Below are 16353 nucleotides of genomic sequence, written 5' to 3'. Positions count from 1 at the left end.
TTCAGTTCATCCACCTTATTTGCAAGACTCCTTGCATTAAAATAGATGCCATCCAGCCTTGCCCTTATATATTTGCCCTGTCTACCAAGCGGACTTGTTTTTTTCTCTATAATTGGCAGCACATCACCCCCTATTTCAGCTCCCCTCTGTATCCCATCCCCTTGCCAAGTTAGTTTAAACCCCCCCCAACAGTGCTAGCAAACCTCCCCGCAAGGATATTTGTCCCGCTCTGGTTCAGGTGCAACCCGTCCGGCTTGTACAAGTCCCGCCTTTCCCAGAAGCAGGCCCAGTGATCCAGGAAACTAAAACCCTCCCTCCTACACCAACTCTTTAGCCACGCATTCATCTGCACTATCCTCCTATTCCTATACTCACTTATTGAGTTCCAGTGAACGTTGAGACACAACTTCCCCACCCACCCCCGCTATAGTGAGGAGTGTGCATGGAATGGCTTGGACATTAAAGGGATGCTTCACGGTGCTGGTGTGGGATGGTGTCAACCTGGCGCATCATGTGGAAGCCAGGGTTTACAGCGTCAAGTGAAGAAAATCTGGCCATGGTGATGCCATCGCTGGCCTCCTGGGCAGCAATGTTGTCAGGGGCTGATGCCCTGTGTCCAGTGCAGCATCAGGTGATGGCAGAGAAGGTTGGTGTTATTGTTGGTGCGCCTGGTAATGGGACTGAGCGTGGAAGGAATCAGAGGAGCAAGGCGAGATAGTTTCTAGGGCACCGATGACAGAAGCGATCGTCAATGGTGAGAGAGGTTGCTCCAATGAGGTGGCACTGGACATACAGTTGCCTCTAAACACTTGCAAGCTAAAGAAATCTCTATATGTATTACAAATGCAGTAACCAACAATTTATGCGCTCTGAAACTCACCATCTGCAACATAGCATCCTTTACATCACTTCTGCAGCTATCAGCTTATCAGATAAATCAAAGCAAACTCAACTCACGCCAGGGTGAGCTGGCATGTTCCCCGAGCAGCGGATAACCCGTGGGGGAACACATAAAATTGGAAGGAAGCTTCAAAAAACCATTAAATTGGCTCTTAACAAGTCATTTAATGAACTCAATTGTCTCCCCCTTGGTGTCGGGTCAGTTCTCCGCTGACAGACCCGACACCTGGGAGACTTGCGTGGAGGTGGGTTGACAGCGCGTTTCCTACCCGCTGTCAATCTTTGCGATTTTGACAGCGGACCCGCCTCCAAACCCGCCCTCTGAGCGCCAGCAAAATTCAGCCCCTTGTTTCTGCTGCCTCAGAGTTGAATATGATCGGAATAAAGGCTTCTCTACCTTTTCAGCCTTATGTTGCATCATCTGCTCAAAGAGAGTTGCACAGCTGCTGATGAATTGTTCACTGACTACAAAGGTGTCACCAAAAATCCTGGAAGCAGACTGTTTGTGTATTGTCCTCATCGTCTGCTGGAGCAAAATGGAGGCATCTTCCACGGAGAACGAACTGGGCAACAGGGGCTGTACACAAAGCAAATCAGAACAAATATTCAAACAATGTTGGTGGGCCTCAACAGATATCAAAATTAGTACAATTCCTACTGCGGAAGTAGCCAGTAAACTTCAAATTTAATCCGATAGTTTCCTCCTCTTCCTGCATCTGCATTTATCGGAGCTTCAAATTCCTGGAAAAAATCCTCTGAATATATCACAAAACAATGTTTTGCTGGGGAGGGGTAAGCAAGGTCTGGTGTTACTATGTGGAAAGGTAACAATAAATGTGTGACCATCTACAGACAGTAAATCCTCCTTAAGGAAACATTCAAAATTAGAAACTGCTCATTATTGTAAACAATGAAAATTCCTCTCATTCTCAGCGTTCACCACCACCTTCTCAAGGGCAATTAGGGATGGGCAATAAATGCTGGCTTGCCAGCAACGCCCACATCCCAGGAACGACTAAGAAAAAATTTGGCATAAGCGGAGATCGTTATTTTCCCAGCATGAATCTGTTGATGAATATAGTGAGTTAACAAAGCTCAATACTTAAAAAAAAAGTATTTATCTTCCATTTCTTGTAAAATGAACTTTGTTCCTTCACAATACAACAGCAAATTTGAAAGCGTGCTTAATGGCAGTGTGTCAGAAAAGCAGTACCTGTATATCCACCCACGTGCCTGATCGGATAGCCTCCTCTACTGAAGCTTCCACCTGATCCACAATCGTATGCCCAACACAAACGGCTTTCAAGGTGGTCATTGATGCTGATTTGTATCGCTTCTTTATGTAATTGACAGGGTCGGGGATTCCCAATCTGCACAGAGTGTCAAACTCTAGAACAGAGGAAAGAAAAATGATTTCCTTAAAAGAACAGCTTTCTATACAAACACAACCTTCAAGAGTTACCAATAATTCCTGATTTATTAGACGAATGGGGGTAAGCTCCTATATCATTCTCACACTGTAACAATGAATTCCCTCATAAATGTGGGTAAATAATCTCACCTAAAAAGTGCATCAAGCTCAGCAATATAATTCCAGAAATATATAGGCCAATAAAACTCATGCTAGGTTGCAGTTAAACGTGTGCCAGCATTAATTATAGTTTTGGTTTCAAAACTCTGGTCTGTTCAGTGACAAATATATTATTAGCCAAGTTTCTGCTTCCCCACATCTCAGGTTGTGGAATGAAGACAAACTTAACAACAGGATGACAACTGGTTACGTTTGTCTTCATTTCACAACTTGGTATGGTTCACTTTCACCAAAAACCTTTCACTGGTCTAAATTGAAAAATGGAGCAAAGTGGAACTACATGGTCCCAAAATGAAATTCTACAAGTATTGGCCTGGAATTTGTGGAGGGGAATAAAAGCGAACTAACAGCGGTCGCTGCTATTACCCCTTTGAAACAGACTGCAGCTTCAGGATGTAGCGCATGCGCATCTTAACGGGGAAATCCTGAAGTTGCGGTCAGTCATTCACTGCTCAGACATTGGCTGCGCTGTGGACCCTCCCGCCATAGCTGGCAATCAGTGCAATCAGTGAAACGGACAAAAACTTGGGAGCTTTCTGCAGTTTTATCGCTGTTAAATACCCCATTAAATGTTAGGCCTTGTTGAAGTAGGTGTAACTGGGGTTGCTAAACAAACGTTATGGTCCTGAAAAACTAATTTTAATTTTGTGGAGTGTCAAATTTCTCCATTATGATAAAAATTTCAATTAAAAATTATTATTATTTTTTTAATCTATTTCTTTTTTAAAGTTTGTACATCTTTATTTCAGGTTTACCTTTCCCCATGTGAGAGCCCCAATCTTTGTTTTGCTCTCTAACATTTTTAGAAAGTCGGGACAAAAGCAAGTTCTCATTTCCTGCTTCCGGTTCTGTGAGAATTCTGCAATGTGTTTGGTTGCTTAGATAGCTTGTTGACATCACAGCGGCATCGCACTAGGGGATCCCCAGTACAGAGCGCTGAAATCACTTATGTGTCGGAAAAAGGCAAACTTCTCACCAGAGATCTTCAGGGCCAGAGGCAAATGCCTTTGCTTCACCGCTGACCGTGAATTCCGGGCCATAGGAATTTAATTCTCATCAATGTCAGTTCAAAAGCTATATACATTTCAGCACAGCTAATGATATTGCAGCTAGTAATATCAACATGAACTGAAAGTCAGTCCAAGTAACCAGACAAGACTGGCTACATCTATCTATATAATTAAAGGCTTGTGTCGAGTGCCCATCCATTGTGTCATGCCTCCGAGTGGCAAAAAGTAATAATAGATTGAAAGGAAGAGTTAAATTCCTGATCAAATATTCGTCTGATTAAATGTGTGTAAATCGAAAGCAGTTCAATTCAGTTGATAACTGCCAAAGTGAATGAAAAAGCAGAGGATTGAACAATAAGCGACCAATCCCAAACTGGCACATAATAGGAAGCCGCCAATCAAATCACTAAACTAATGTTGTGCGGTTGCTTTGAGCTGTTACCTTGAATTTTTCACCTACCTACATCAAAATTTATCAATTAAAAATAACATTTAGAACAGCAGAATCTCATGAAAATTAAACAATTCAGAATAAAAGGCCAATTCTTATTCACAGTTGCCTTTGAAGAGTTGCAATTCCCTGGAAAACAATTTTTTCCAAGGGCCTACTTCTAGGTTGGCAGCCTGAAGCAAACTGTGATAAGAACAGAAAGAATAAGACACAAATAGGCTATCAGAAATGGGAAGGTAGGTGGCAGATGCAATTCACTGTAGATAAATGAAGTATCACATTTTGGAGGTAGGAGTAAGGAAAGGAAATCCAACTTTCAAATTGAATAGTGCAGCTGAGAGACGGTTACAGGTAGATTAACAGGTCATGAAAAGATGGCAGTGCGAATTGATGTCATAACAAAAGGCAAATGGTATCTTTGGTTTCGTATCTATAGGCACATAATACAGGAAACTTTGTGCTAGACGGGACTGAGCTGTTGCCGTTCCCTCAAAACTGCCGGACACTCCAGCGCTAATGTTGAAACATATGGAGATTTTCAGCTCCGTGTGAATCAACAAACCCTGTTGCTTAGCAACAGCTTCTAAACAGTCGGCAAGCGTCTCTGTAGCGTCTCTAGCTGAAGCTGTTGCTTAGCTACAGACCTTGCAGAGCTTGATGTTGAGAAAAAAGCAACGAAAAGAAAAAAAACGGCTCCTGATTTTTGCCGGTGGCTCGAGCTTGCCGGACATTTAGCCTCCGGATAACACAAAGTTTCCTGTACAAATGCAATGAGGTAACTGATCTTGTACAAGACTTTGGTTAAGCCACACTTAAGAGTATGGTAAATAGTTTGGGCATCTCATTATAGCAAGGATATAAAAGCAATAAAAAAGGTGCCAAGTAGATTTATTAGCATGTTACCAGGGATGAGAGGTTAGTTATGAAGAGAGACTTGAGAAATTAGGCCTTTTCATTACTAGAGTCAAAGGATGATAGAGAGCTTCAAGATTATGAAGGGTAATAAAATAAATAGCGATAGATTGCTTCCACTGGTGAACAAGATGGTAATGAGAAGGCACACATTTTAAATATCACAAGAACAGGAACGTTTTGAAAAAAAATTAAACAAGAGGGTGGATGGAATGTGGAACCAATTACCACAAGTTGTTATTGAAGCAGAGTCCTTAAATTATTGTAAAAGGGAATTGGATAGTTGCTTAAAGAAAAGTATTATGACCAGGATGACTGAGCACAATTAGACTAGATGGCTCCTGTTGAGGTGGTCAGGGGCACAGACTTGATGAACTCAATGGCCTGCTTATTTTCTAAGAAGTGCTCCCACTACTTCACCGGACATATGGCAAAAACCCCATTTATGCTGCACTTGCGACAAAGTTACAACGGCAGAGCGGGAGCAGCTCCGAGGAAATTCCTGGCCTAGTCTACTTGTAATTAGATTTAGATTCTTTTAAAATCAGACTTAGGAAGTTGCTTAAGAGAGAGGAATATTAAAGGATATGGGGAATGAGCAAAAGAATGAAATTAGACCAGGCAGCTCATGTGGAGACCTGATTGCCCAAATGACCTTTCTGTCCTTTAACATTCTACAATTCTGTGGCTAAGTGATTAACTCTGGCCGCAGTGTTTGAGGCCAGCATCAAAAGCATTTCGCAAGTATCGCCCTCTGGCCCTGGCACGGCCAGCGGTCTCCCTCAGCAACACGAAAAAAATCTCAAACTATGCAAAATGTTCTAAAATATGAAATCTTATTTTTGCATTTATGCAAAGACCCGAGTGAAGAAAGAAAATAGTGACTGGGAAGCGGGTAAAGGAAGCGGATCGGTTTGTTTTGTGATACTTGCTTGTGTAAAAAAAACTGAAGGACTCAACTCTTCAGTTTTCTGCTGTTACCCAGTTATATTTAGTCAATCCAATCTGACTGGTAGAAAAGGCAATCATGATTTTCTTTTTACTCTATCCATATGTGATGTTTTGAGTGTGTGATATTTGAGACTACATCTTTATGTGTAACGCTTACTAAAGGCATGATGTTGCTGATGTGTGCAAAACTTATATTTATTATTTAGATAGATTAAATAAAAACCTGAGCTTAGAACAGATATAGGCCAGCAAAAGATTTCAATTCTGAACTTTATTACTTTCAAACTAATGACATCATGTTTCAGGTTTTCAGGCTGGAATTGTGAATGTACAATTCTAAGGCCTAGAAATTGGGTTGGGGCGCCAAAGTGGCGCAAAAGTCGCCTGAGCGCAGGTTTTAGCGCAGCGATCGGAGTGATACCGATCGCCAGAAATTCAGTTTCAGTGCCCCTCGAGGGAGACGGGGCGAGGCTCGAGGCGCGCCACGTCCCTCTTAGGGCGCTGAAACTGATTATCGCAGTGCAACATGCCGCAGCGCCACACGCTGCGGTATGGCACGCTGCGGTACTGCAGGCCTTCCTCCCACTGTTAAGGGGGAGGTTCCTGCAACAGCGCGAACCCCGATCGCGAGTGCCGGCAAATGAGCCCGGCACCAAGGAGAAGTGCCGGGCTCTCGGGAAACAGCCGGCAATGCTGCGGGGGGGGGGGGGGGGGGGGGGATTAGGAGGCCGGGGACGGAGGTGCTGGCAGGCGGCCGCCCCGCACCTCCACCTTAACTTGCGCCGCTGCCGGCACAGTAAGGCCCCGTGAACCGGGCGCGGGTAGCGAGCGGCGCAACTGCGGCGTTCGCTACCAAATATCGCAAACGGGGCATGAATGGGGCGCTGCGCACACCGATGTCGTCATCGGTGGCGGCGCAGCACAAATGCCTAACACCACCATTAGCGCCCCTACTGAATATCGCCGGAGACGCAGCCAGTGGCGATACAGCCACTGACTGCCTCTTTAGGCGCTAACAGGTGGCGCTACTCACCCAATTTCTCCCCCTTTATCTTTTCTATTACGTAACATTTAATGAAAAGCAAACAAAAAAGTTGGCAGCACAACAAACATAATTTTTAATTTAAAAGAAAACGAGATAAAGGGCCAAGGCAAACAGGAAGAGTTTTATTTTCCTGATAAAGTTGTTGCACATCTTTAACCAAAAACTGCCAAGCACCACATCATGGACATATCAGACCGAAACCGGTTTGGCTCAGTCGAACTGCAAGCTACTCTTAGCAGCTTTATATTTGATTCCATACAAGCATCTAGTGGATGCTTTCCAACTACTACTTCAGATTTCGACCAGTCTGAATCTGAAGTCCAAGTTAATCCGAATGTGCTCCTCTATTATACATCACAAATGACCATCCATAACTTCAAAGATCTTAAGTTCAATAAGGTCTTTTAACATTTACAGCCAATGTTAAAATAGTTACCCAAATAGCCGTTTTGTTTGAAAAAAGAATCCACCCAGTTATTTTGCGTTCTCGAGTAGATGTCAGGAATATAAACAGCCTTATCCTGTCTGCCACCAATCACCGCTCCGTTCAAACGGCCACTGCTTACAAACTCCTCAAGAAAAGCTGCAAAAATAATAATCCATGCAGTGATTTTAAGAAAAAAATGATAAATATTTCATAATTTCAGCCTTAAGAATGAAAATCTTTAACAAAATGCATGTATTAGGTGAACAGAATAGGAACATCCTGCAGCATCTAGCCAATTTGGTCACTGCAAATAACAGATGAAATAGTTCAATAAAAATTTTAACTAAATAATAATGCACTCAGAATAAGAACATAGAAATCATTAGCCAAATAAATCAAAAAGGTAAAATGATGACTTTTAATCTTATCAACTAGCGCAAGCCTAGCAAAATTCTCAGGTCATGCAAAATTCCAGCTCTGGCATTTCTATTAAGTTCGAACATTTCTAATTTTTACTCATGTCTACACCAATCTGTGATTAATGATATAAATTGCGATAATACTAATTTCAATGGTGCTCGGGTCTTTGCACTCCTAACAAGCTATCTCAACTGGTTATTGGGGCACTGACTCACAAATTGTTCCCCAAAGATCTAACTAAAGTTTAACCTGTTCAATCAAATGATGCCAGTATTTGAACCCAATGGCGGGGTGCCTGCAGCACTAGGGCCACCTGTCCCGAGGGGGTCACAAATCGCTTCTTCCTTGAACAGAGGCTCGTCCAGTCCCCATCCACCACCACCCTCCTCCGCCTGGCTGAGCTTGTTCTCACATTGAACAACTTCTCCTTTAACTCCACTCATTTCCTCCAAATTAAAGGTGTTGCTATGGGTACCCGCATGGGTCCTAGCTATGCCTGCCTTTTCGTGGGCTATGTGGAACAATCTTTGTTCCAGTCCTACTCAGGTCCCCTCCCTCACCTCTTTTTCCCGATACATTGATGACTGTATCGGTGCCGTTTCCTGCTCTCGCCCCGAACTAGACAATTTCATTCACTTTGCCTCCAATTTCCACCCTTCCCTCACCTTCACATGGTCCATCTCTGACTCCTCCCTTCCCTTCCTCGACTTCTCCGTCTCCATCTCTGGGGATAGGTTATCGACCAATATTCACTACAAGCCCACTGACTCCCACAGCTACCTGGACTACACTTCCTCCCACCCCGCCTCCTGTAAGGACTCTATTCCATTCTCCCAGTTTCTCCGCCGTATCTGCTCCGACGATGCCACCTTCCACACCAGTGCTTCCGACATGTCTTCCTTTTTCCGCAACCGAGGATTCCCCTCTACCGTGGTCGACACGGCCCTCGACCGTGTCCGTTCTATCTCACGCACTTCTACCCTCACCCCTGCCCCTCCCTCCCGGAACCACGATAGGGTTCCCCTTGTCCTCACCTTTCACCCCACCAGCCTCCACATTCAACGGATCATCCTCCGCCATTTCCGCGACCTCCAAAGTGATCCCACCACCAAACACATCTTCCCCTCCCCTTTCAGCATTCCGTAGGGACCGCTCCCTCCGAGACACCCTAGTCCACTCCTCTATCACCCCCAACAGCCCTTCCCCTTCACCTGGCACCTTCCCGTGCAAGCGCAGGAGATGTAACACCTGCCCCTATACCTCCCCCCTTCCTACTGTCCAGGGCCCCAAACACCCCTTCCAGGTGAAACAGCGATTCACTTGTACTTCTTGCAATCTAGTATACTGTATTCGCTGCTCACGATGCGGTCTCCTCTACATTGGGGAGACCAAACGCAGATTGGGTGACCGCTTTGCGGAACACCTCCGTTCAGTCCGTAAGGGTGACCCCGAGCTTCCGGTCGCCTGTCATTTTAATTCACCGCTCCATTCCCACTCGGACCTCACCGTCCTTGGCCTCTTGTATTGTTCCACGGAAGCTCAACGTAAACTCGAGGAACAGCAAATCATCTTCCGATTAGGCACTTTGCAGCCTTCCGGACTCAATATCGAGTTCAATAATTTCAGATCATAACCTCGGCCTCTATTACTTTTTTCCTTTAAATTTTTTCCACCCCTTTGTTTTGGGTCCTCCTTTTACCCCCGCCTCCCCCTCCTTTCCTTTTGTTTCTCTCTCTCACCTGGCAGCTGTCCTTATCCTGCCAGTACACTTCACACCTAATCTCAGCTGCCTTTTGTCTCCACGGGCCCATTAAGAACATAAGAAATAGGAGCAGGAGTAGGCCATACGGCCCCTCGGGCCTGCTCCATCATTCAATAGGATCATGGCTGATCTGAATCTAGACTCACGTCCACTTCCCTGCCCTCTCCCCGTAACCCCTAATTCCCTTATCTGCTAGGAAATTGTCTATCTCCATTTTAAATTTATTTAATGTTGCAGCTTCCACAGCTCTCTGGGGTAGCAAATTCCATAGATTTACTACCCTCTGAGTGAAGAAGTTTCTCCTCATCTCAGAATAAGGGGCTGCCCTTTCAAAACTAAGATTATGCCCCCTAGTTCTAATCTCACCCATCAGTGGAAACATCCTCACCGCATCCACCCGATCAAGAATCTGGCTTCTAATACCTTTTATTGTCTCCTTTTCTTCTTTTGTTCGATCGCAGCTTTGCCTTCGATCTTTTTATTTTCTTTCCAGTTTTGGAGAAGGGTTTCAACCCGAAACGTCAACTCAAATTTCTCTCCACGGATGTTGCCTGACCTGCTGAGTTTTTCCAGCATTCTCTGTTGTTATTTTTACTTTTTATTTTATATCATTTGTTAAATACTTCGGGATCAGTAACGTAATGCCGAGTGCCCATAGCGCTGCTGCGTAACAGGCACCGACTCTGGGTTATGGGACAACCGAGATCTGCTCCAAGCCGTGCTTTACCCCAAAGTGCCTGTGACACTCGGATTCAGAGGGCCTACCAGCCTGCTGGTACGGTTCATTATGACTCTGACTTTTATGTAAATTAGGGATCCTCCCCATTATGCAGCTGCAGTGCCAAATCAATATTCTTGAGGCTCGGTGCCCAGGAACTGTGTACACACCTGTAGGGACATCGGAAATGCCGGTTTCAGGCATGCGAAGCTCATGCATTGAAAACCAGCATTTCCGATCCGTCAAGAATGCTCTTGACAGATCGGACACCTGCCCTGGAGAAGGGCCTCTGCGGGCAGATAGTTCCGCTTTCTGGAGAACCTCCGCCCGCAGAAAACCCTTAGAAATCTTACGCCTGGTAAAAGCAGGCATAAGGCCTACTTTTACCAGCATAAGAGCTGAAAAAAGTTTTAAAAATTTTTTCACTCATTTATCATTTTAAAAACTTTTTAAAAAAAGTTTATTTTTAGCCACGTAAAAAACTTAAATTATTTTTTTCAAAATTTGAACTCATTTAAAAAAAGTGATGGTTTTTATTTATTTATTTAATGTTTTACTGTGTTTTTGGGGTGATCTCCATTCATATATCTGACAGGTCTGTCTGTCAAGTGTATGGAGGGAGATTCCCTTCTCCTATTGGCTCCCCATGGCCCACGTGATCCCAGGGACGCTTGCGAACCGCATGCGCCTTTGGGGTACGTGGGCCCTGCGCATTTCGAGTTTGGAGAGGCCCAGAAACTGAAGTATACACACCTCGGGAGCCCTCGGGTAAGTTCGCAGATTTTCTCAGATCGGCGGCCTCCGCACGCAGGAAGCCTCTGATCAGAAAATATAGCCCATTGTAATACTATAGAGACAACTAGTAGACACTAGGGTTTCTAGCAGATTAGAGCTCCCTCCAGTGACCAAACCAGGTACTGCAGCATTTCAATTGATCGGACTGCAGTGAAAATTTTCTGGTCCTCTTCAATCCATCAAAATCAACAAGAGCATACACTTATACAGTGCCTTTAACGTAGAAAAACATCCCAAGGTGCCTCATAGAGCCGTAATCAGAAATAAATGGATGCTGAACCAAAGCAGGGATGATCAAAAGTTTGGTCAAAGAGGAGGTTAGGGATAGGGGGGGAAGCCATGAAGGGGTTTAAATGAAGAAAGGGAGATGGAGGGGCTTAGGTAGGGAAATCCTGAGACTGGGGCCTAAGTGGCGAGGGAGAGGGTGAATGCACAAAAGGCCAAAGTTGGAGAACACTGAAATCAGTGGCAAGGGTACAAAGTTCGTGGTGGAGGCCGAAGATGATGACTCCGTCTTCCTAACATTTAATTGGAGGAAATTGCAGCTCATCCAAGACAGGACATCGTGCAAACAGTCTGACAACACAGAGGCAGTGGCGGGGTCGAGACAGGTGATGGAAAGATAGACATGGGTGACATTGGTGTACATGTGGAACATGTCCATCTGACCCCATGTCTGAGGATGATGTCGTCAAGAGGCAGCATTTAAATTAAGAAAAAAAAAAGAGGGCACCAAGGATGGATCCTTGGGGGACTCCCGAGGTGATGGTGCCAGGGTGGAAGAGAAGCCATTGGTGGAGATGCTCTGGCTACGATCAGATAGGTAAGTGTGGAACCAAATGAAGGTAGTCCCACTGAGCTGGACAATGGAGGAGAGGCGTGGGAGGAGGATGATGTGGTTGACCACGTCAAAGGCTGCAGAGGTCGAGGAGGATGAGGGATAACTCGTGATGGTCAGAGTCATGTTGGTTAGAGCTGTTTCGGGGCTGTGGCAAGGGCAGAAAAGATAGGCATGAACTTTGGAGGCTACAACATGTTCAAGAACTTTGGAGTGGAAAAGGAAGTTGAAGATGGGGCAGAAGGTCGAGGGTGTTTTTTTTGTAAGGGTTAGGGTGATGTTGGCAATTTTGAAAGGGAGGGAGACATTTACAATATCAAATCAAAATGCTTCAAGGCTTTAGTTTCAGCAGTTACCTCTATTATACCACTATAAAATTTCCTTTTTTTACCATCTGCGTTTGATACCAAATTCAAAACCAGGCTTATGTTGAGTACACGTCCTGGGAACTAGTTCAAAAATTGCTCAAACTCAATTCACCTATAGTTTATTAGAGTCAAAACATGGAGTCTGAGCTCAATACCAAAACAATAACGGGACTGTATTTTTATCAAGATACAACAAATAGTGTTTTTGATATTGTGCTTTGGTTTATTTCTCTGTAGAGAGACAATTGGAAGTGTTTTAATAGGCTATTATACTTGAAGTGAAATGTTATTAACTGCACTGCAATAAGGCTTAACCTCAAGCCTTATGCTACAAAGATCAATTCTGCATACAAGTAAGTTTTACCTACTGAACTGCATTTCAATACCAATTCTTTCTCTCTATAAAAAATATATAATTCCATTGACAACTTACAGTAAAGAAGATGTTCCTGAAATTTGTACTGAGATATCAAAGGGCTTATTGGCGTTGGCCTGTTGACGAAGAACATTAAACAGTCTCATTTAAAAATGTACTACATTTCAAGTACAACACACACACATTTTCCTCTGGATTCAAGCTCACCATATTCATTCCTAAAAACTCTCCGATTAACAAACTTTTGCTTTCCAAACCAAAACCCTTTTATTCCCAAATTTACAGAAATATTATTCATTAACTGGTTATATAAATATTTAGATACAGATTATAAAAAGGATATCAAAGAAAAATAGACCAAAATGGCCTTGAAACAACACTCCAATAAGTGTCCTTTTGAGTTTCAAAGTTGGGAAATTACATCATCAGTAACAATAGATGTCCTTCAAATGTCTAATACAGCATATTACACACATAAGAGACAAAAATGCATTTAAAAGTTTATTTGCAGTATTGTTAGAACTAACCATGCAATGTATCTTCTTTTGTGCAGAAATGTTAAAAAGAGCTCCTTAAAAGTGTAATTCATAAACTGGAAAATCTGAAAGACTGAGCTGTTCTTTTTCTGCACACAGCAAATTCCTTTTACAATTGGTTCACCAGACCAACAAAAGCAGCAACAGTAATTCACTCCAACACAGGAGTATAAAATAAACGTGTCGTTATTCATTATTTGTGGAGCATGTTGATTACACTGACAACTTAGAGCGCATTCTGAATAGTGCAAGAAGAAAATCAGGACAAAATGTTTGCAAGTAATGAAAATCAATAAATGCAGCTGATAATACAAAATGGCATTAGACATAAAATGAATAGCTAGCTACTGAAAAGAACAGAGACTTCAAGGACGATGATAAAGCAGAACTCACTGGTATTTACATTATGAGGTGTGCAGGGTCAGTTTACAGTCATACAAAATGTTTCAGTAAACTGATCTATAACTAATAGTAATTAGAATATGCACATCTCAGCAAAATTCGTACATTATGTTATACAGTCTTCCTGCAAGTATTAAGTTAATACTAATTCATTCACTTTTCTACTTAACTGGATGGATAAATAAGTGTGACGGCTCGATCAATACCTGGTTACTGCACTGAAAAGCCCACGAATCTGTGCCTTATGCTGAGCAACGAAAGCATCAGTGAAGATGACTCCTCGGTCATAGGTGTCCATCTGACCATTTATAATCCTGCCTAGACGCTGTGACAATACCTTTAAATTTAGATAGAAAAATACAAATATGTAAAAACTAAGGATGTGCAGAAACAATTTCAGCTTTTGCAAAGAGGCAGGACTTTTCAAAAAATATTTGTTGAATGCATTTTGGAAAGTGATAGATTTTAGATTTAGCCATATTATTGAATCTGCCATGGTTCTGCTATTGGTTAAGTCAAAGGATGTGCCATATTATAAGGATAGGGACATTATAATGTAAACTGCAAAGTGTATTCCCTTCCTAAAGTATAAGTATATGTCCTGTTAAGGTTATAAAATTCAATTGCTCTTAAGTGAACATGACCCTGTGTCCCCAATTTCTTTGATCCCAATCTATACGGTCAGTCACTGATCTCTCTGCCTGATTTGTCATTTTGTCTCCCCTCCAGCCCTCTTATCTTTGCTCCCATCTCTCACTGGCCCCAGTTCTCTCTCTGCCTTCATTTCCCTTTCATCTGCCATCTTCCTCTTTTTCAAATGATTTTTCTCCCCATTTTACTCTTTCTTTTTTCCGATTTCCATTGCTCACTTGTTCCCTTGCTTTCTCTTTCTCTCTGCCCACTTTGATTTCTACCATTAGTCTGGGCAGTCTGTTCCTTTGCACCAGGGCCTATGGATGTGGTGCATTGCCCCATAGTACATCAGGTACCTGTCAGAGGGAGGGGACATCAACTTATTCTGAGGCTATGGAGCGACTGGAAACATCACCTTCAGGATGGAAAGGTCTGTAAGCAGAAGTGTGTGGTCCAGAAAGAGACAGGCTTTGGGGAGAAATTATGGCCCACAGTAGCTTGCCGAGGCATTGAACTACAGCGGCACGGCATGGCCAGCAGCAGCTAGCAACAGACTGCAAGAGCACATTCTTGGGGGCAGGGCCAGCAGTTGATAACGAGCTGACAGTTGAGAGGATGCAGTCCTTGAAGGAGGTGCGGCGAGACAGTCGGTCTCAGAAAAGCAGGGGGAATTTTTTAAATTTTATATCAAGGAGGCCGATGGTTGAGAAAGAAATTGGGGGGAAACAGGCCTGAAAATTTACCCAACAGGTAGCACAATTTTTTCCGATGGAGCTGCTGATGTGGTAGGTGAGACACACAAGATTAAAAAACTTAAGTAAGCAATTAAAATCTTTTAAATTCGCACTACTTACTTGGCAGAGAGGAAAACTAATATGACTGCCAGAGTTTTTTCTTGAGAATATGAATTGCCTTTAACAAATCTGTGCTGGTTGTCCTTGATAAACCCATGCATTTTAAATAACCCATGCATGTTTTTTTTTAAATCATGTCGGACTCTCACTATGGTGAGCGTTATCTGATAGAGTAGGTGTATGTGAAGGTGTGATGCCTCGAACATTGAAAGTCCTATCACAGCACCACCTACAGGCATCACAGGTAACTCCAGGGAGATGTGAACACTTTAATGAGCGGGCGATTCTGTGAGTAAACAGAGCGGGTGATTCTGCCCAGTCGAGCAGCGGCAGAATTCGAGAGTGACGTCACAGTACAGAAAGTGACACCGGCACAAGGGAAGAAGCTGATTAGTGAGTAGTGGGTGAGTGCTTTTTTCCCTTCAATTTTAAGTTTATTTCTTTTAAGGTAGTTCATAGTTAAGGTAGTTCAGGACAGCGAGAATTCAAGAGTTTAAATTTGAGGTAAGAGTTTTTTAATTAAAAGTATGGCAGGGGACCTCAGTCCCATGCGTTGCATGGCCTGCAGCATGTGGAAATTCCTAGACGCTTCTTGCAGTCAGGATGACCACATGTGCAGTAAGTGCCAACGATTTGGCCAACTTGAGATCCGGTTTTCAGAGCTCAAGCGTCAGCTGGAGGCACTGCGGTGTATCCGTGAGGCTGAGAGTTACGTGGATAGCATGTTTTTAGATGTGGTCACCCCACAGCTTATGAAAGTGCAGTCAGAGAGGGAATGGGAGACCACCAGTCAGAAGGGGGGCAGGCAGGTAGTCAGGAAAGCCCCAGAGTGCATCTCACTCAACAACCGTTTTTCTATGTTGGAAAACGGTGAAAGTGATGGTTCCTCTGGGGAGTGCAGCCAGAGCCAAGTTCATGGCACTGTGGGTGGCTCAGCTGCACAAGGGGTGAGGAGTAAGAGTTGAAGAGCAATAGTGGTAGGAGGCTCAATAGTGAGGGGTGCAGACAGGCGTTTCTGCGGCCGCAGACGTGACTCAAGGATGGTATGTTGCTTCCCTGGTGCCAGGGTCAAGGATGTCACTGAACGGCTGCAGGGCATTCTGAAGGGGGAGGCCGAACAGTCAAAGGTCATGGTTCACATTGGTACCAACGACATGGGTAGAAAGAGGGATGAGGTCCTGCAACAAGAATTTAGGGAGCTAGGTAGCAGATTAAAAAGCAGGACTTTAAAGGTTGTAATCTCTGGATTACTCCCGGTGCCACGTGCTAGTGAGTATAGAAATAGGAGGATAGAGCAGATGAATGCGTGGCTAAAGAGTTGGTGCAGGAGGGAGGGCTTTAGTTTCCTGGGTCTGTTTCTGGAG

At 43.7% G+C, this 16353-nt stretch overlaps 1 protein-coding gene across 3 annotated transcripts in view; it reads right to left on the bottom strand.

Moving 5' to 3' along the window:
* ufl1 (UFM1-specific ligase 1) overlaps nucleotides 1-16353 on the bottom strand; it is an 88613-nt gene that overhangs the window by 54603 nt on the left and 17657 nt on the right. For all 3 annotated transcript variants that reach the window (XR_015079568.1, XM_085997418.1, XM_085997419.1), the window contains 5 exons: nucleotides 13709-13839; nucleotides 12622-12680; nucleotides 7297-7443; nucleotides 2114-2289; nucleotides 1298-1477 (listed from right to left, as the gene is read on the bottom strand). Coding sequence is in view for 2 of the 3 variants with exons in the window: in XM_085997418.1 (XP_085853544.1) it covers nucleotides 1298-1477; nucleotides 2114-2289; nucleotides 7297-7443; nucleotides 12622-12680; nucleotides 13709-13839 (693 nt within the window). In the remaining variant the exon portion in view is untranslated. The remainder of the gene's footprint in view (nucleotides 1-1297; nucleotides 1478-2113; nucleotides 2290-7296; nucleotides 7444-12621; nucleotides 12681-13708; nucleotides 13840-16353) is intronic.

The sequence above is a fragment of the Somniosus microcephalus genome, chromosome 9 (genome assembly GCF_052327205.1).
Source record: "Somniosus microcephalus isolate GS21.2 chromosome 9, FLI_Smic_1.0, whole genome shotgun sequence".
Lineage (NCBI taxonomy): Eukaryota > Metazoa > Chordata > Chondrichthyes > Squaliformes > Somniosidae > Somniosus > Somniosus microcephalus.
Note: the sequence above shows the minus strand (reverse complement) of the source record. Positions and strands in the feature narration are given on the sequence as shown.